The 21,002-nt window shown below is 40.3% G+C and overlaps 1 protein-coding gene across 6 annotated transcripts in view; it reads left to right on the forward strand.

The window, feature by feature from the left end:
• Positions 1-21,002, forward strand: part of sowah (ankyrin repeat domain family member sosondowah) — a 127,334-nt gene that overhangs the window by 79,293 nt on the left and 27,039 nt on the right. For 4 of the 6 annotated variants that reach the window (XR_001936568.1, XR_001936569.1, XM_018445895.1 and 1 more), the window contains 2 exons: positions 7,309-7,320; positions 20,507-20,512. Coding sequence is in view for 4 of the 6 variants with exons in the window: in XM_018445895.1 (XP_018301397.1) it covers positions 7,309-7,320; positions 20,507-20,512 (18 nt within the window). In the remaining 2 variants the exon portion in view is untranslated. Of the gene's footprint in view, positions 1-7,308; positions 7,321-7,711; positions 7,715-19,712; positions 19,716-20,506; positions 20,513-21,002 lie in introns of all 6 variants that reach the window. The other 2 variants (XM_018445896.1, XM_018445897.1) reach the window with 2 other exon arrangements.

The raw sequence follows: 21,002 nt of genomic DNA on the forward strand, positions 1-21,002 counted from the left end.
CGATTCCCTCGAACTCATTTAATTACAACAAACAATTTATTAGGTCCATCCGGGATCCGCCCACGGGTATAAAATGGTGGGGAAGGATAGAAGGAGGGAATAGGTCAGGGGGTGGGCCAGGCGCCACTCGTTCGCAAAACGCTGGAGGAAAGCAAAATTATTCCGTCAGGGGTTGACTACCGCGCTTCACCGGCTGTCATTCTGAGCTTCTGGGTCAAACCGTGCCGTAAATTAACAAGTGCGGTGACGTAATTTGCTCATATGGTGACCTATGATACAATGTTCCCTTCTAAGTAATTTCTTCCCTGTCTAAAAATCAATTTTCCTTGAAGGAAAGAAAGAACATGAGAGAAAGAAAATAAGAGAAAAGAACAGTGAAAAAAAGAGTAATACGCAACATTTAAGGGAAACTTATTTCAGATTGATATTGTCAAAATTATGATGTATATTGTTTAGATGCGAAGGTATATATGAAGGTATATATGACGCCATATCTCAGACGAGAGCGTGAGATTCGGAAACAGAAGTAGTCTCTCACCGATCTTAGTGGATCGGTTACACCAGAAACCCAGTCCGCTTAGAAAGTGAAGAGCCGATAGGGATCGGAGCTATTGTACCATCGGCGTAATTGAAGCCGCAATTACATCTCCTCCCGGTGACTTGTTTATCCGTTTTTACCCACATAAATTCAAAATAGGATTCTAATAAAGAAACCTGCGTTCGCATACCGCGGCTAATGCAATTCCATGGAAAGTCACGAGTTTTCCACGCGTCTTGATTGCGTTTCTTCCGAGAAAGCGAGATCTGCAATTCGAGGAAATACCGCAACGAATCTAGAATAGCTGATGCAAATATTTTTTATGAAAAACTATGCAAAAACTAAGCAAACAATTTATTATTTTATTATATTTCTCGTTTTTACATCGCAGATCTACAATTGATAATCATCATGATGCACGACCGTCTCCGCGTGTTTGTAACTTTCGCAGGATAATTTACCTGGGTGCGGCTTTCTAAGAGTATGTGGGTGTCAGTCTTCGCCTCGATGACCTTTGACCATTCTCCTTTTTTCAGTCCCTTTCGCCTCTCGTGAGGAATATCCGCGCACGATGCGCACAAAGAGTTGTCTCGCGCTTCGCTATCTCCTTCTGTTGATAAGATTTGCCATTCGAATCGCTCGTTCATCATTCTGTAAACGACTCACAATGCACTCACGATTGTTTCTTTATTGCTTTGCCTTGCGGGCATGAACAATGTGATCTATTGTTTCCGAGACCGGGTCTTAATCCATTTTCCTAACTTCCGCGAGCAATTCGTCACATTAGTTTTATTAATAGTCGTCGCTGGTTATCTTAATAGTTCTAAACCGGATTCAGCAGCGCGATGGCAATTCTTCAAAAGAAGTAGGTTTATAGCAGCGGTCGATCGCACTTAAGATTGCGGTCGAGATGATTTACTTCGCGTTAATATTTATTATTGTTTAGTAATACTCGCAATTTGAATGTCGTGTTATTAAGAATGTAATCAGATCTTTAATGAATTGCATACGTAAGCTCGTATTCATAGTTGGCTCTTATATTTAAGACTTAAGTACAGTCATAATCAATCAGCCTATTATTAGCATCTTAAGACATTACTTAAGACAGTTCTGAAATAAGAACCGACTATGAATACCGGCCATTGAAATAATTTCTGGCCATTAAGATAACTCTTTCTCGTCTGATAAGATATTTTCTAATGATAACAAATTCTTCACTTTTTTTGCTTTTGTAAAGGAGGAAATAACCTCCAGTAAATAGGTTATTCTTTCCCGTTTATCCCACAGCTACGCTCCGTATCCGATCGCAATCGCGATCGTAGACTAGCGAAGGTGACGCTTACGACGATATCTTATGTGACGACATACATTCCCTACCGAAATATTACGCATCTGCTTGCCTGCGCGATGTACTCTGTTTCATATACGAGAAAGGGATCTCTCCTTGCAGCGGGACCGACGGTTTAGCCATGGCGATGTCTTGCCAAAGGATAGAGGCGGAAACTCCAAGGAAGAGATTTCGCACCATCAAGAAGGTCATAAAGATCTTTCACCTCCGTTTTCGCGTACCGCTTCACTCGCTCGCACGTCATAAACCATCTCGAGTTTCTCGTCTACGTGTTCGAATACGATCTGATATTATTACTATCGTCCCGTTGTATGATATAATATATGGCCTTTTATACATGCCGTAGACAGTTTCGCGCGCTTGGAAAATTGATGGAAGTGAAGTTGGAGAAAAGTGAAAAAAGTCGTTCAGGTCATCGCACTTATGAGAAAAGGATAATAGGGATCAAGAAATACATTTTTTAAATAGGATCCAATAAGAGTATCACTCTCGAGTTGTTATTTTACAACGGCAAGCTTGTCAGGGGGCAAGTGAATAAATTGCCTTCGTACCACGTTAGGGAGGATATCTTTTTTTTTTTTAATAATTGAGGATTAATTAAAGATCGTAAACGATTAAAACAAATTTATGAGTAAAGTAATATTTTACGATGGTTCGTGAAATCAATAATTATCAGACGCACTGAAATAAGCAGGGAAACAAGCTTGATGAAGAGTAAGTCATTTGTATCGCGCGTTGACTTGCACATTTTCAGACACAACGTCGCGCAATTTCATTTCATCAAGATAGCCCTCGCCGACGCAAACAAAGTGCTTCCAACACGAAGTAATTAATTACGGTGATCTGATTGCACGCGATTAATCCTGCCGACTTTCGAGCGGATCATTAATTAAGGGTGAATGAATGTCCCGGGGTATGTAGGCACTACCGAGGACACGCTCATTTATTTGGAATAATTTAGTTTAAATGAGTAAACCGTCTGTACGTATGCGTGTATGTGCGTGTGCACGCGCCCGAAGTTCACGGTCGATATCGCGGCCGGACATTCGATTTGCATTCGAGATATGATCGATCATTCTGTTCATTCGCCAAGCATTATTACTTAACGATATTTATACTCAATTTACATATTTTTTCACGATTACGATACGTGACCCCTCATTCATCAACAGTGGAGCTTTTAATTGCCTTGGGTAGCACCTGTCGCGACTCTAAACAATTCCAAGAAAACTAGAACTCTAAGAAGAAAAACAAATAGTACTTTTTATTTACTGAGCTTGTCGGCTCTCTCTCTTTCTTTGGAAAATTTTCTGTACTTTGTACGTAAACAGTGGCGGAATGTAATTATTATTCAGTACAACGCGGGCAGGTTTTCTTTGGTCTCGTAACTCTCCGAGCTTACGCTGGGCGGCAAGACTCGCTCGTTAAGCTTTTTATTTATATAGCTTATTGTGTGCCTCTTTCCTACAGTGTTACACGGCTTCTCTCGCCAGGTTTCTTCTCTCCTGCATCCACGGCTTTCCACCTTTGCGAATCCAATTATTTCGGTTTCTTACCGAAGAAAGAGTGCGACGAAGACATCGCGAGGCTTACGCTCCTCTTTCTGCATAGCGTTGCATTGCGTTGCGTTGCATCGTTTCCACCTCTGCGCTTTCTTCCGGTTCGCGTTTGTATTCACGAGCTTTGCAGGCGAGGTAAAGCGTCGCTTAAAATGCAACAACGTTAGGCGGATGTTTTAATTTGTTTGCGCCGCGTCGAGCTAAGCCGCGTAACCGCCGCACTCTGTTGCGCATAAAAAGCCCGCGCGCGATCCACCACCCAATCTCTCCGAGGAATTCCTACTTTGTTATTTAATTATACGATCACGACTTCCGGTGTATTCACATTTTGATTATGAAAAAAAGGAGCAGAAAAAGAACGCTCTCTCGAAGCGCTCTCGCGTGATTTCGCCGTTCCCCACACCTGGCAACCTTTGTCCATAAGATCAAGCGGTTTAATAACATGATTCAAGGAGCGGCAGCGATCGGTACATTAAGGTCAGGTGGGTCGAGGTATATAAAGATAATGGCTCGCCACCGACCGACCGATCGACCGACAGACCGATCAGCGATAGATTTTGATATATTCAAAAAAACGTCGCGAAAAGTAAATCTTACAAATTATTATATAATAAACGCGCGATTGATTCCATTAGAAAGTATAGACAGTATAGACTAGATATTATACTGTTAATAACTGAACAGTCTACCTATCGGATTATCTACACGGAATAAATAATTATGCAGGACTATCTAAAAATTTAACTTACAGCGAATTCGGCAGACCGCACTGAGTGCGAACTTTTTCAGTGCCACGCAATCGACTTGTGCGCACTGTGTCTTAGTGCGTTAAGATTATCGTATTCGGCGAAATGAAAACTGACCCAGTGTAGTCTTGAATTTATATTCGGACCAACCGAATGAACTGAACCAGTTCAAAAAAATGTTGCACTGATGTTTCTGACAGTGCAATTTGGCATAGCACTAAAGTAGTTCTGCACTCGCACCATGTTAGGACAGCACTAGAGCGGGATTAGTGCATGTATGCCGAATTCGCCGTTAGATACAGATCTGAAAATAATTTTGTTGGACCATCAAAATATTTATAGGAAATTCTGCAAGCAAGATGCTGTAAAAAATGTTGATATTCTAGCAATTAGCTCGATCGTTCTTATACATAATTATTTTAATGGTTCAACAAAATTATTTTCTGATCTGTATATCTACTGAGAAAAAAATATACTAAATTTTAATAAACAGTTGTTTAAATAGTATTAACATTTATCTATGAAAAAGATATATTTGCTAAATAAAAAATAACAATAGTTAAATCAAATTAATGGTTCTTATATCAAACAAATATTTATTAGAATTTAATACATTTTTCTTTCAGTTGCTAAATTTTTAGATACTTCAGCAAAACTGTTCTTTCTGTGTAAATTTCAAAACAAATCAGTCCAAAAATTCCCGGAAAATTGTCAAATTCAAATGAATATGGTCCGGCAAAAAACTGCGAATTTTTTCTTTGAGAAAAAATTTTGAAAACGCCTTCGATATAATATAAAGGACGGGATTTGTCCACCGTGAAAGGCATGCCGCCGCGCCGCAGCGATGCCTTAATGACGAGATCTAAGACGCGCAATGCGGCGATCGCCGATCAACTCGCTCTTGCACACGCTTCACGGCGGGGTCAGGCGGGTCGCAGCGCGTAAAAATAATAATCAATCGAACGACCGGTAAGTGAGAGCTTGGCAATTACGCGGTGGCGGCGGTACCCTGTGCTGCGGTTTACCCCGGGCCCCGGCCGCAGGTGAGCCGAGGACGAAGAGAGAACTTCCTTCTACCGCCTTTAATTCGCCTCCATTCCTCCCTCATTCCCTGCCTTCTCTTCGCGTGCGCTATCATAACGTAACAACGCGAGACTCCCTCGCTTTATTATTAAAAGTTAAAATTCCGGTGGGAGCCGGAGCGATCTTGCGGCGAGCCTCTCCACAGGTATCCTCATCCTCTCGTCTTCCCTTCTTTCTCTTTCTCTCCTCTTCTCTTACCTCTTTTCCTCTCTCTCTCTCTCTCTCTCTCTCCCTCTCTCTCTCTCCCTCTTTCGCTCTTTTCCCGATTCGCTCGATTTACGTTCTTATGTTCTTTTTTTCTGTAAACTCGTACAAACGTTTATTGGCGCGATACTCTGTGTTCATAACGGCCGCTGGTAGCAATCGCGTATAACTGCATGTATATCCTGCGTTCGCGCGGAGCATCCCCATAGATAATCGTATTACCATCTATCTTGTACGCTGCTTCGGGATGTCGAATCGAGATTCGAAACACGCGGCTCTCGTCTTCCGCCTTTTAGCCGCGAACGGCGCTCTCGAAAGTTTTCTCGCGGTCGGTGGAAACGCGCCGACGCGTTTCTTCTCACACGTTTATCATAATTCGACACGTACAGTACACGGTGTCTCGAATTAAGGGGGATTAGAGAATTACACAAGCCATCGAGTTTTAATTAAACCAAAATTTACCGTTTATCGTCGACCGTTCATTGCTGGAGATTTCACTGAACCGCGGCGATATATGGTGAATGCATGATTTCGATATACCGGTGATTTCGCTTGCGATTCGACAACGGGTTTTTCTCGCCGTATTGCTTGACAACCGGTACTATCGAAAGGTGGTAAAACTGTCCACCGAAGAGTAAAGAGAGCGGAACGAGAACGGGTGTGTGCACATCGTGTGAATTACGCGGCGCGTCGCGTTGAATTGCCATTTATTTGCAGATTGATTGAAACGCGCTCGCGTCACTGGTGTCGCTGTGTTTTCAAATGAAACCGTAGTTAGCTGCAAAATTTTCTGTCGACGAAAAAATGTGCCAGAAAGAATTAGGAAAAATAAAAAAGGAAAACAAATTGTGCATATTATATAAATAGCGTAAATAAATAGTGCATATAAATTAGTGTATAAAAATTAGTAATGACTTTTTTCCAAGCATTAATTATGGTGATTTAATTATTACAACATAATCGTCAAGTGAAGAAATAAATTATGACGTCATAATCTCTTCATTTAAAAAAATTTGAGTAAAAAGCATACAGGAATTCATGCTTTGTTTTGTGACTGTACATAATTAGATAGAAAAAAATTTCAAAATTCCTCGCTTATCATATTTTAATGGAATCTCGTTTGCGCGGGGAATAAACTGTTCGGAGAATGTCGATCGAGGAATATTTTTGCTCACGATATTCTCTTTTCTTTCCTTACGGTTAACGACGCGGTAACCCTTTCGCAGACGACGAACGCGGCGGGGATGATCCGACGGACCGGCGGTTCGCGCGATTACGTATTATGCTAAACACGCGAAAATGGCTTTTTAAATGGAACATCTACATTTATGTAGTCAACGTAGCGTCCACGGCAGCCGCAGCCCCGCGGACGGTCGCCGGGCAAGAGCGACGGCGAATTAAATGCAATTTTCGTCCCACCGAGGCATGCATAACAAATTGACGAACGTCTTTATACTTAGAAACTGCGTGCGACGTTATTCACGTAGCACGGGGGCAGGACGCTATTTCGTCGCACGGCCGATTTACAATCCGATTATTATGCCTGCATAATGTCGACTGTCCTTTTTCTCCCCCGTCTTGCGTGTAAGCACGTACTCAACTACGTATAATACAACCGACGAGAGTGGTGCGAGCGGAATTTCTAAGCGAATGCAATTTAAAAAGGAGCAATAAAGCGGAAACTGGCTACCGGGAGGAGTAGTGCCGCTGCCACGCCGCCACCGCCGTTGCTACGCTCGATCCTTAAAATTGAAAATTAAACGTTTCGTAGCGCACTGTGAATTTTGAGTAGCATGTCTAACCCATGGCTTCACGCTTTTTCTGTTTCAGGATCCGACTTCCGTGAGTATAGGTCATTAAGTTACCAGCCAAATGCTACAAAGTAATGGGTTCGAGCCGGGAGAGAAAAGCCGTGCCCCGATGGTCGGCAATTAATTGCGGAGCGCCGGTTCCTTCGTAGGCACGAGAGCTCGCAGGGTGCATTCACGAACGGCGAGAAGTTTTGCGCGTATCAGCATGCATGTAGTTTACATTGCTAATCGTTAAAAAGTATGCCGCACGAGGGCAAAACGGAACCTTAAACTGCAGCAATAATTCGTAATTCGAAAAAAAACATTGCGCGGCAAAACTTCTTCGATCGGTACCATTAACGGTACATATTTTTGTATGTTACATACACATCTTGGGATCGACGAATAATCTTCGTGTGGACACTGCTACGAACTATCTGCAGGGCGTGAGTATATTTTATTTGATCTTTTAAATATTTACAATTAGATATACGCGATGGATATATCGGAGTTGAGACGTAGCTATCTTTCGACATTTATTGATGTAAATCGTTCGATGTACACGCCGAATAGTACTTATCTGCAATTTTCCTCAACTCTTCAATTACACAAACACGTTGCATTTGAAGAACTACCCGTAGGTCAAAGGCCTATCCAATCGGTGATTATTATTTCATTTCTGCCTGCAATAATGAAGGAGGAATGGTTGAGAATAGTAAATGTCTAATTAGTTAAAATAATAACAATGTTTACAACACGAAATACAAATTAACTACAAATTGTACACTAATTGTACAAATTATTGAGTACTTTTCACCTGTTCATATCACGTAGCATTAATTGCGAGAGATATTCCAAAAATAAGATTCGCTTGAAGGAAATATGCACAAATTTACTTTAATTGTTCAAATATACATAGATAAAATAAATCTTACTTATTTGTTAGCATTTTTATTATTTTATTTTTATTATTGAAAGAAAGACTACATAGTAAGCATGGAAATGACGATGGATATTTGCTGAAATATCTAAATATATAGTTAGATATAGATCTGAAAATAATTTTGTTCACCAAAATAATTATGCAGAAAACTCAAATACGATGAGAAAGATTTACTATAAAAATTATGGTATTCTAGCAACCAATTTTAGTCTTCTACGTAATTATTTTGATAGTCCAAACAAAAAAAAATTATTTTCTGTAGTTACCTAAATTATTAGATCCTTCAGCAAAATCATTCTTTTTTTGCAATAATGTAACCTTGCACGACGACAATACAGTCGTTCCAATAATTCGAGGGGGAGAGAGGCGAAAGAGACCTGCAAACGCCCAGACTCGAATACGAAATGATGGGACGGATAACTGACGTCTCTATAGTAGTAAAATGGAGACTATGGCATTCGTCCCGATGGGGGTCCCTAGACGTCGTCGGAGACATCCAGCGCCGCGGGGGATCATTGTCTCAGGGGGATCCCAAGGGCGAGTCACGACGAAGGGCCAACCCCGGTTTGACACGCACGAGGGGGTCGTAGCACCCCGTCGCGCCCCTCACAAAATTAATAACCGAAATTCAAGTATTCCTACTCGAGCCAGAAGTTATCGCACGGATGTATCCGGTTGAGTCTTCCGCCACGGCTCTCACGATGAACCCCACGATACAGCAATCCGAGCATCGCACACCCACGCAATGCATATGTCGAAAACGAATGCCGGTTAAGTGACTTATAATAAGGTCGGGCCAGATTTACGGTGTTATTTGCTATTGGAGCGTGTTAAAAAGAAATGTACATAATCTTGCGATCTCGCGTCGTGGTTGTATTTTGATGTCACTATTAAACGCCCGTAGATTCAGGTATATAAACGGAATAACGTTTGAAGAGCCTCTCTCGCCGAAGAAAGACCGTCTTAAAATTTATTAGGGGATTCTCAAAGCTTGACGAAACCTGATCGACGATTTTCACCGACCGTTTGAAAATAAACCGAGAGACAGGTATCGCTCGCTTCGCATACCATGGCGTCTCAAATTTCCACATCGGCGATTGCCTTTTTCGCCATCGCATAGGTATATCGCGCGCGGTACTATAAGCGGGCAATTAAAAGTGTGCAGCAGAGACATTTATGTTCGCACTAACTGCCCGTTAAGACGGGGAACCACCTAACCGTGGAAGGTGTAATTGGTCGGCATGCTGAACCTGCAGCTCGTAAAAGCACAGCGGGTGTACCTCGCAATTCTATAGTTTTTTCGGCGTAACGTTTTACAAATTGTACTTTTCGTTAAATTCGTTGTTTAACACCGATTTTGATTTTGTAAATACTCAACAATAGAGATGTAAACGACGGAAAAATACCAGAATGTTAGAGTAAAAAACTCGGGAAATAATGGTTTCTTTCCTTCGGTTTTGACAGTTTTTTACTCGCCGAATATTTTTTTTTTTTAACATTTCACGATTTCGACGCTGTACTATTGTTCCAGAATTTAGTTTTTCCATTTATTCGTAAGATATCTCTGTAAAAATAGTTACAAAAGTTAAAAATAAAGTGTAATGATTAATATAGTATAATACTGGTGACTATAAATATATCTTACCTTTCACTATTATTTGAATGATATTTTATATCGTACTTCAATTTTAAAAGTTAAGTAAGTGTTCCATACTGTTATGACTGTTTCATACTGTAATGTTCCATCACTTATTTAGCTTTTAAATATAAAATATCTGTCATTCAAATAATTATATTGAAATAACTATATGTTTTTTCATAAATTTTATGTGGGTTTTAATTTAGTCAAAAATACCGTTATTTACGGTATTTTTGACCAAATTAAAAAAGAGCAGTTATTTTGTAATCACTTCAATATATATCTTCGTTCGAATCTGTTCCAGTTTGTTTTTCTATCTCAAGATCACGTTGAATTTTATGAATTGGCCGTACATTCTCATAAAATATTAGTTTCTCAACGAAAAATTGTTGTTGTTGAATAGAGATGTAAAAAAACGGTATTTTTGACTTCGGAGAAAAGTAGCAAATAAAAAACTAGTTTTTTATTTGATACTTTTCTCCGAAGTCAAAAATTTTTTTACTTGATACTTTTCTCCGAAATCAAAAATACCGTTTTTTTACATCTCTATTCAACAACAACAATTTTTCGTTGAGAAACTAATATTTTATGAGAATGTACGGCCAATTCATAAAATTCAACGTGATCTTGAGATAGAAAAACAAACTGGAACAGATTCGAACGAAGATATACGTATATGAAAGTGATTACAAAATAACTGCTCTTTTTTATTTAATTATATCGCTTGGCCGAGAAATAGGAAACTAATCGCAGACAAATTTATAAGTATACAACCGGAACACCGCTTACTAATTCTCATTCTTAACGTTCTCGACAAACACATAATAGGTTGTACGGTTAGATAAGCCTCGAACAAGAACATCTGGACGTTAAAAAAGGAAAAACGAGTTATTATTGCAGCGGTTATTAATATAGATCTACCGGCAGATAGTGTAATTGTGCTACAACGTAGTCAGCAAGTATAATTTTAATTGCGATAAACCGTCATTACGGTAGCCTTGTTCCCTCTACGAGTCCACTCATCTTTGTATGTAACAAAGAAAAACTGGGATCTAATGCATCGTGTCAGGATAAAATGTTTCCATTTATTCTAACAGACCGATGTGTGAATAACAGGAAAAAAAAGAATCGCTTTTGGTCTTGCGAACTGTATAAACGTACCGTACATGATTAGTTGTATAATCTTTTTTTTTCTTCGCGGCTTTGAATGCGTCGTTCTATTAATGCGACGTTTATCGCGTCGTAATAAAAATTCTTTATTTTATTATATAAAAGTGTTTCGTTCCTTTTACGATCGCGATCGCAAGGATACGACACCGGACGTAACAATGTCATTAGCATAGATCTAACATAGGGATAGTGTAATTGCGCTACAATTTAACTAGTCAGTCAGTCAGTCAGTTAGTCGTAATACAATATACAGGGCGTTTTAGAAGTACGCACTTCGCACTCTATGCGAGGAGGAGAGGCATGGCAGAGATGTCTCGACGGAGCGCGCGCAGCATTTCATTTTTTATTAGTACGCATGCTGCTCGTTACGCTATCGTTCGTACGAAGACACGCATTCTTGGCGATCCATTTCTCTCTTGCTCTCCCCCTTTTCTCCCCCTTCTCTCTCTCTCTCTCTCTCTCTCTCTCTCTCTCTCTCTCTTCCTCTCTCTCTCTTTCGCGCGGCTTCGATTAAAATGCCAGACGTCGGTAGTAGAAAGAGATTCGCCGTGATACGCGATATTGTTACGCGTGTACACGTTGTAACTGTCCGGATCCGTGACGGAGTCACGCGATATGCATTATGCACGCACGTAACGCCGCGCGGAGCGGCAGCAGACGCGTTTCCGCCGTCAGTCCCACGATGCACCACAGCTCCAGTGGACGACTCTCGCTCGCTTTGTGAGAAACGAGTCACTGACGCGCACCGTTTGCATTTTCGCGTTCGGTACGCGGAAAATAAGAGGAGAAGAAGCGCAGACTTCTAATTCTCGCGAGTATACATTATTAATACAGCGGGGGAAAACCTGGGTTAAATGGCGCGAGTACAATGACGGCGCGTTAATTACACACATCGCCGCGTCATTATTTTCGACGCCACACCGGCAGAGCAATTTAGCGCGCGTATCTTACATAAATGCAATTACTATCACGAAACTCTACGCTCGCGTATCGAAGCTACTGCGACGAGCTGTTACGTTTAGCCCTGACGAAAATGTATTCCACGCGTGACATAACGATTGTATGCAATGTTTCGCAAAAATGTTAGACTCGCAAGAATATTATTTAAATAGAAAGTATCGTACGCGCCTATCTCTAAAATACATCTGTGTGTCTCTAATTTAATGCGCGAAAAAAAAATTGGGAAATGTTTGGAACGTAGTTTTGCACGAGGAGAGAAATCTGGTGTAACCCCTTATCTCCGAGATATTCTACAGCGGTGTGAGAAAACTCATCTCGATAATTCCTAAGTTTCTTCTCGTGCGGCTAATTCCATTTCGCGCCTGACGTCGTTGTTCGCAGGTCGTGAAAACTAATCGTGAGACAAATCCGGCATCCCTCGCTTTCCCTCTCGCTCGCAATGAATTTAACATTTTCCACTTCTTCCCCGGTATTGTCCGCGCGTAATGAAGGGACGTGCGCGATAAGGAGGAGTCGTGAGCGTTGCTCCCGGAGCGACTTTCACCGCGCGATCTCGTCAGCCACCTGTCACGGCGAGCCGACGACGGTCGGTCGCGAAAAAATGTCGCGACGTCGCGATTCGCGATGCACCCTTCCGCGATGAACCTCCGATGCCGATCGCGACGGTTCATTTACGACAGCTGCATCATCCCTATGCGACGCTCCATTACTTTTATTAGCATAATGACAGGCGAACAACTCAATTTGCATGGAAGATCACATAGGCCTCGTAACGAAGTTCGCCCGCGGATCCGTATCGTCCTATCGTACGTACGTGAGTACATATTATATTTCACATATTGTATATTTTATATATATAAGGACTCTATAGGCCTAATATTCTTAATATTTCTTCGCTGTTTGTGGGTACGGAATTCAACAGATAGTTCTAGTAATGCCCGTTTCTACCAATGTAGTTCAATTTTAATCTCGGCTTAATTTTTTTTTAAATTAGAAATAAGATGAAGAGAGAATTAAACACTGAGATTCAAGTTAATCTATATTGGTAGAAATAAAATTGGCATAAGTCGTACAGGCTCTCGCGTTTGACTCGATTGCATCAATTTATTGTTCAATTCTATTTCTCATTCTATCTTTCATTCATTCTATTATTATCAGTAAAACAAAATGCAGAACGTCGTGGTCGTGATGTAATATTTTGTAGGTAAATAATTGTGCTTTCTATAACTACCGAGAGATGATTATTAATTTTCGTTGTTCATTTTATTATGTAAAATGAACAAAGAACCAAATCTAAGAGATTCGGCATTGTCCCGTGTGGCTGCGGGTAACACTGAAAAGTTCTTTGTTTTGAAAATTATAGTTTATGTAGATAATATATGAATATTAATTATTTGTAGTTTAAAGCTAAATAACTAGAATTTCTTTGAATATATACAGACTTCTATAATTCTTAAATAATCCTTAGTTTTATTTAATTTTTCTTTTAAGTAGTTTTCTCACTTTCCCTTATATATAGAATATCATATGTGATATCATATATGATATGCGAAAAGTGTAGGAAGAAGCAGTGTACGGACAGAGAAGATCTTCTATAGTTGGAGTAGCGAAGACTTCTTTGAGATATCGCGCGTTCTCTCTCATTCTCTCTCTCTCTCTCTCTCTCTCTCTCCGCGTTGGATAATTCCGTATCATCATCGAAATTGCCCTCGATCGTCGTCGTCTTTCTCGTCCGCGGCTTGATTGAGAGTAGTCGAGGATCGTTTGCCACCGCACCTGATCCAATCGTCCATTCGATAATTGGCGCCGGTAATGAGACGCAGAATTACCTGGTCAGGTCGTTCAAGCAAATTTTTGCGGTGAAAAAAGATGGTAAAAGGAACGGCCCGCTGTTTCTCTAAAAAAAGAATAAAATAACGAGCGATATTGCTTGGGCGAAATTATTTGAGCGAAACAGTTTGCGAAACATTTGCTCTCAATTCACGTGCTTGATTCACGTGAAGTACAGCTGTCTAGAAATGAAGATAAATTCGAAGTGATGTTCGGGGCGTGTAACGATTATCACGCGATTATTTATCGATCATTGCTGAAGTCGACGGATACAAATTCGATGAAGTCTTCGGTACCTTAATAAGGAAGTGCAAGACTTATCGATATTTATTATATACTTCAAACACTTCTTAAAGATAGCATCTTAACGGCTAAAAATGTGCACCGTTTTACATTTTCGACAGTTATTACAGTTATATCGGCTATGATATTATGGAAATCGGTCTGATTATAATCAATATTTTGTTGATACTTAATTTTAATGGAATATTTTAATACACATTTTTTTCCTGTGCGCGTGTGAAGGTTTGTGTCAAAACCCATTAACTTCAATTGCAATATTATTGTAAATCGAAACATTTCAGCATGAAATAAAAATGCGTAAAACGCTAATAAAATAAACAGATGAAATATCGCGTTTTCTTTAACATGACAGGAAAAATATTTCATATGTTTATTTTATTAGCGTTTTACGCATTTTTCTTTTATGCTGAAATGTTTCGATTTACATATATATATCTCCTATCATTACAGTCAACTTAGCCTCCGTATTTCGCGACAAGTTATAATGATCGTTCAGAGTTCCGAGCTTGATTTTATCAATCGGTCATTAAGCTAAGATTATCGTCCTCATAGTATCGCAACGACGTGACTGACGTGAATGAAATTAACGTGCCTGATCGCTTCGATTTTGGCGCCGAACGCCGTGAAATGCGATTACGACGTCACGATCTGGGACGCGGCGATACAGATCTGGCGAAATATTATGTAAATAGAGGCGTGCGTTAAAACGCGCGCGTTCTAGAGCCCGCCTCTCCTACCTACCAACCTGCCCTTGCTTGCCTGCCCGGCAGGAGATACCAGGCGAATATAAAAGGAGCATAAAGTAACATTTAGCGCGCGCGCGTTTAAACGAAATTGCTATAATCCCCGGTCGAGGTGGGCAAAAGCGGGGAAAAGAATCGCGAACGAAGGGGTACGCAGAGAAGAGAGAGGGGGAGGGGAGAGATGGAGTGAGAGAGGGCATTAACATACCGATTTACATAATGCGTATAATTCGAGCAATTATGAAGGGAAATATACACAATTTAATATAATGGCGGATGTTTAGGGCCGGCGCTATATCTACCGCGGGAGATCTCTCCGGTGTACGACTAGAGAGAGAAACCCCCTCTCGCATTGCTTATACGTATGTAGACGCGCGGTGCATTCGCGAGAAAGGAAGATGAGCAACTCTATCGATTGTTCCATACACGTTATGCCGGTGCGTGCCGCGTATGTTGCAGACGATCGTGATCGGGCTGGATGAGTTAAACGCGATCTAAAGCGCCGCGTATCCTATCCTTAGCCGACAAATAAGATCGCTGTGTTGTTTCTTCACGAATGGTATTGTACGAAATATAAGACACCCACGAGACCGCGATGGGCAAGAAGCGAAGTAGTGCAACGAGACATTTTGAAATTACAGAACGCGTTCCGACGATAAAAAGACGCAGCGGTAGACGCGTGCAATATCTGCTGTATTTACACGCTACATCTAACATTGTTATCTCGATCCTTATAACATCGGTGCTGTAAACGTTCATGCGTTCGACTTTGAATAATGGCATCATAAAAAGCAAATTTCCTCCACTTCGTTGCGCTTGCCGTGTTCCTCGAACACGTTTTATTTACAGTGAAATTTCGATTAAATGACTATGATTTGAAAAAGTAATTTCGGTATTCAGAATTTTGCCAATCTTAATCTGCTCGAACGGTGAATCTATTAGATCCAATCAATTATAAATATCTTCATCAAAAATGTCAATTCAATTTTCTTTATGTTATATGTTACATTTACAAATTTGGACAATTCTTATTAAAATATACTTAATATTCATTTTTTATGCGAGTCGTTTTAGATTCTTGAAATTAATTAACGCCTTTTAATTAACACAAATTGAAGGGATCTTACAGACTCAGCGTCAATAACTATATTACAAATTTCGACGTCAGTTCCGGGAGGTTAAGATTGAAGCGATAAAAATCTATTTAATTCTATAATTGACACGATAATTCTTTCGATAAGAGATGCGCGAAATGAAAAATGACGTAGATATGCATATTAATCGTAAAAATATTTGAAAAAGACGGATGAATTGCCACTCTTCAACTTCGAAGACGTCTGAAAGGTTGGCTCCTAATGACGAAGCACCTTCACGCCTACCTTTTACTAGATAGACATTGATTAATACAACCGGCATTTCTAACATACTTATTTTAATTTGTGTTTTCACACGACGAACATGAAATTTCCCGAAGTGGCTGGCACGTATATCGTTAGAGCTGCCAGATAGTAATGCCGTAATTATGACGAAAATATTGTGTGAGATAAACGTATCTTTACGTTTTTAATGAATAAAAATGTAAGAGATAAAATAGCTCGATGTAGTTATTTTTTAACGAAGTGCATATAATGACTGCGCAGATTTCCTGCTCATACTTTGCGCTTCTTAACGCGTTTAACTAAACATACATATCTTTAAAACATATACTTTAATATATATCTTTATTCTATTTATCATATATGTTTTTAATGCTTCAGGTTGATACAATAATTGCATATTTTATACAATTTTTACTTTCTTAATAAGGAGGAATTACCGATGTGTAAAGTATTATAATTTACAATCAAATTGAGTGTTATTCCAGTAATCGGAGAACTTTTTTCCGCGTAAAGATATGATATTATTAACAATATTCTGTATGTTTCTATTATACCACTCGCGATATCGTAAAAACAAGATCACGATGAAGAGAGAAATGGAATGGGATCGAAATATTTCCGGAATTCCACGTGAAATGTGTTCTCCGAGAGCGGATAACGGTGCACAGATAACTAACGAGACGGGCCACGTTTATCAGTTGTACAGTTCGCGGCGGGCGTACGTGGTTTCATTCCAATTAGTGTTACAGGATGAGCTAATTGCTCGATATAAATTGCCAAGACTTAAAAAGTTTGAATAATTAGGCGGGGCTGCAGGTGCTCGGGCTTGGCTTTATGTATGCGCGTTTGAATATTTAGCACAGTTCTAATGACGCGCGCGCCTCTCCTTATTATCGCCGGCGGTTAATAAGGAGGGATGACTTGCGTCGCTTTTTATATGCGTTCGAAAACGATTCGCTACATCGCGCTCGTCGTTAATAGGCTCCATTAACGGTTCGCGAATCGCACGACGATTCATCACCGGCGTATAAACATCGGATCCGAAAGCAAGAAAGGATCAGTTGCCTCCGCGATTAAATGTTTTTCACGCAGGAACATAGCGCTGGTAATGCCGCTATCGAAATGGATACTACACTCATTAATACGCATACAGAAATAACGGTTGTGTTGAAGTATTTAAAAATGTAACTACAGATCTAAAAATAATTTTGTTAGACCATCACAATAATTATGTAGAGCGCTCAAACTGATTGCTAGAATATCAAAACTTTTTGTGACATTGCATTGCTCATCATGCTTGAGATTTCTACTTAATTATTTTAATGGTAACAAAATAATATATAAAATTATTTTCAGATCTGTATCTAGATTAATATCTAAATTTTTAGATATTTTAGCATTTTTTTCATTCAATTATTCTTTGAGAACACATCTTTTCTTTATACAATATTATTTTCCCGTTAATTAATTCATTAGAAAACGGAAAAACTACTCAATATTTATCAAAGTCGACGTCGAGTCGACGTAACGGGATATCAAATAATATTTAATTCACTCATGAGTGAATCCTGAGTTGGCTGATCAAAATGATCAAGAAAATAGTGACATTCAGAATGGAGAGACTCGAGGGGGCGAAGAAGATTCACTTGACTGACTGACTGACTGACTGAAGGAAAAGGAGAACGAGGAAGAGAGGTCCGTTCGACTCGCGCGTATCTTAAGATCTATCTGAATAATAACGTGTACGACAACATGTCAAATTATACAGAACCGCGACGCACGCAGACCCCTGAAACTCACACACTCGTGAACGACCGCGTGCATGCGAGCGTGCGTGCGTGCTCGCGTGCGTGCGTGTCGCGCGTTCACTCCCATGTCGGCGGCATCGGTGGACAGGAGGGAGCTTCGGGGGTGGTACGAGGGCGACATGTGTTTTGCGGTGGCGGTGACTCTCTACAGCAGTTTTATAATTGCCCGACTCGTTGGATATCGTGCTCACTCGTTGGACGAGATTCGCGAAACGCCGTTGCGTTTCCACCAACGGGAATCGAGTCGATCTTAACCCCGCAATCCACCCTTCCTCCTCAATTATTGCCTTCCTGCGCCAGGGCCGCTGCTTGTTTCTAAAAAAAATACTCTGTGCCCCTCCGTTTTTTTTTCTATGCCGCAAAATATTTTATTACAATTATACACCGAGAGAAATGTTTATTGTAAACTGTCAAAATTTTGTTATGTTTTAATTTATAAATTGTGTTCTTCTAATTAAAATGTTGTTATTCGAACCAAATTTTTTATTACAATACAATTTTTTAATTAAAATATAATAAAATGTTTGTAATTCACATATCAATCAAATTATAGTTGTTCATATTAAATATTTCTCTTAATATATAGAAGAGGAGGAAACTGATTTAAACGATATGAATATCAAAATATGAAATGAAAATATATCCATAACAAAGCTTCTGGAGCTTATCCTAAACTTGACGGTGTAGTCTTGAGAAATGCAAAAAATCTTAATGCTATATATATTGTGCGAAAATTTGTGTAAATTAAAAAATAAAATACTGTTTTATGAAAATCAGTGATCTTCCAAATAAGCCATCGACGCTTCTTATATGCAGGTTTTGTAAGTTGCATATAGAACGTCCTTTCTTGCTGGAAGGATACGGTGTTTCTTGCCGCGCGTCTTAGCCGACCCTGCACACTTTCCACCATCTCGTCACGGAGCTACCGGTGACAATTAAATCACAGCTCCCGCTTGATCATGACGGATCGCCGACGTAGCCTAGCGCGCGTCGTTGCATGCTTCCGACCGCTATTTTGCCTTGGAAATCTCGAATTTTCCTCGCAGATATCGCGATTCTTGTTTCGACGGTCTGCACGCGGAGCTGAGCTCTTAAGCCCTATTCAAACGATACGGTACTCAAGCGTCAGGTGCACAAAATGTAACGGTAGTCGAGATTAACGGCGACAATGTGCTCGAAATGTCGTGTGGCAAGTGATATCAACTTTACAGGGGATATGATTTTTGGGAACGATGTTGACACCGCGCGCTAGAAATCGTATTGTTCGAATAAGCCTTTATTGCGTCGCGACATTATACCGTATCGCTGGCCATCGCCAGTACATGATCGTCGGCTGCGAACCAACGGCGTGATTGCTGCCTGTCAACAATCGTCGACGTATATACCGGCGATAATTCGTCTCCACAATCGCCAGCCTGCCGCAACGCGGTAATGACAACGATGATGGATCTGCGGCGCGACGCTGAACTTTGTTTGCTCGGGGGCCACGCGACGTATATGCAAATCGTGCTTGCGCGCTTGTGCTATATAAATAAGGTCTTAATTAATACTAACGAGGCTGACGCGTAGATACATGTAACTATCGTCTTTTCTGTTTCACGCCTCGTGCCTTGCCTGTCACACATCCCCGATGGACGGATATATGCATACTCATCGTGGATCACCGCAGTATGTAAGTACGATGTTTTATTAATATTGTTGCGATCATTTATCATGTACGAGGAAATCACGTGTATGGTAGTCAATTCAGAAGACAACCGAATTAGAAAAGATTAACGGCAGTTTCAACATTTGAGTACGGATAGTGATTTATCATTGAAAATCAGAGAGTCTAATTTAAAATTTCTCGCTTTTGTACGATGCAATAGCAGATTCGAACTCTGAGTATTTACGTAAAAAATAGCGAGACTGACCGCCGGCGTTATTCCGAGAAAGCGTTCACCCTTTTACCAGCTTTCGCACAAATCATCTCGACCATGCTGAGAAATCTGGACGAGAGCACTTGTTCTCTCAATTATCGGTTATCGTCAATCGAAATTACTTTATCGATCTAAAGCGTTGCTTTATTAGCCTCGCCAGCCTGGTCGGTACGGCGGCTTTCGATTACTCGGCAATGTCGGCTTGTCTGATGTTGATGCTGCTCTCATTATATGGAATATGAGCCCGTGCTAGAGCTCTCCTCCCCATGGCCCTTCGATGCCGCCTATCTTTTCACCTTTCTACCAGCCATCCGTATCGATGCGCGATCAACTGTATGTGGAATCTTTCCGCGCATACTTCCACTCGAGGCAATTATAGGGAGTTGTCTCGTTGATGCGTTTTAATATCGCGTTATCGCTATATTGATTACTTCAATTAAACTTAAAAAGAATAATCCCTCAAGTTACGCTATCATTTTTCTTTTCATTGGCTGCGTTTAACAGAAAAATAGCTTTGTTGTTACAAGATTTTTAATATGATTAGGGTTATGTATTTAGATCCAGTGCAGAACTAAGAGGAAAACCAATCGTATTTATATAAATCATATTTATAATAAAGAATTTTACAACAATTGTAAAGTTGCTTTTTCTGCTGCCATTAGCTGCGTTCAGCAAAAAAAAGTAGCTTTACGGTTGTCACAAGATTCTTTAATGTGATTGATTCTTGGTCTTACCTCCCTATAATTTAAATGTATAAACTACTCACATTAAAAAATCTTACGACTACAAAACTGTCTTGCTGAGCACAATCATTTTTCCAATTGATACATTCGAGACACGTTTGGAACACGTAATTATGTATCTTGTCTAGAACGCGAGATATCGCGGTCTATGGGCGATATGATCGTGGTTTGAACCACAATGGAAGAACAGTAGGAGGGGAAGGTAATCGGGTATATGCTGGAACGCGGAGGACTCGCACGGGGTCCACGGGCATCGTGGACTCTGCGGCCTGCGGTACTGGCCGAGTACGTTGGGGC

This window comes from Mycetomoellerius zeteki, unplaced genomic scaffold, assembly GCF_001594055.1.
Source record: "Mycetomoellerius zeteki isolate Tzet28-1 unplaced genomic scaffold, Tzet1.0 scaffold168, whole genome shotgun sequence".
Taxonomy (NCBI): Eukaryota; Metazoa; Arthropoda; class Insecta; order Hymenoptera; family Formicidae; genus Mycetomoellerius; species Mycetomoellerius zeteki.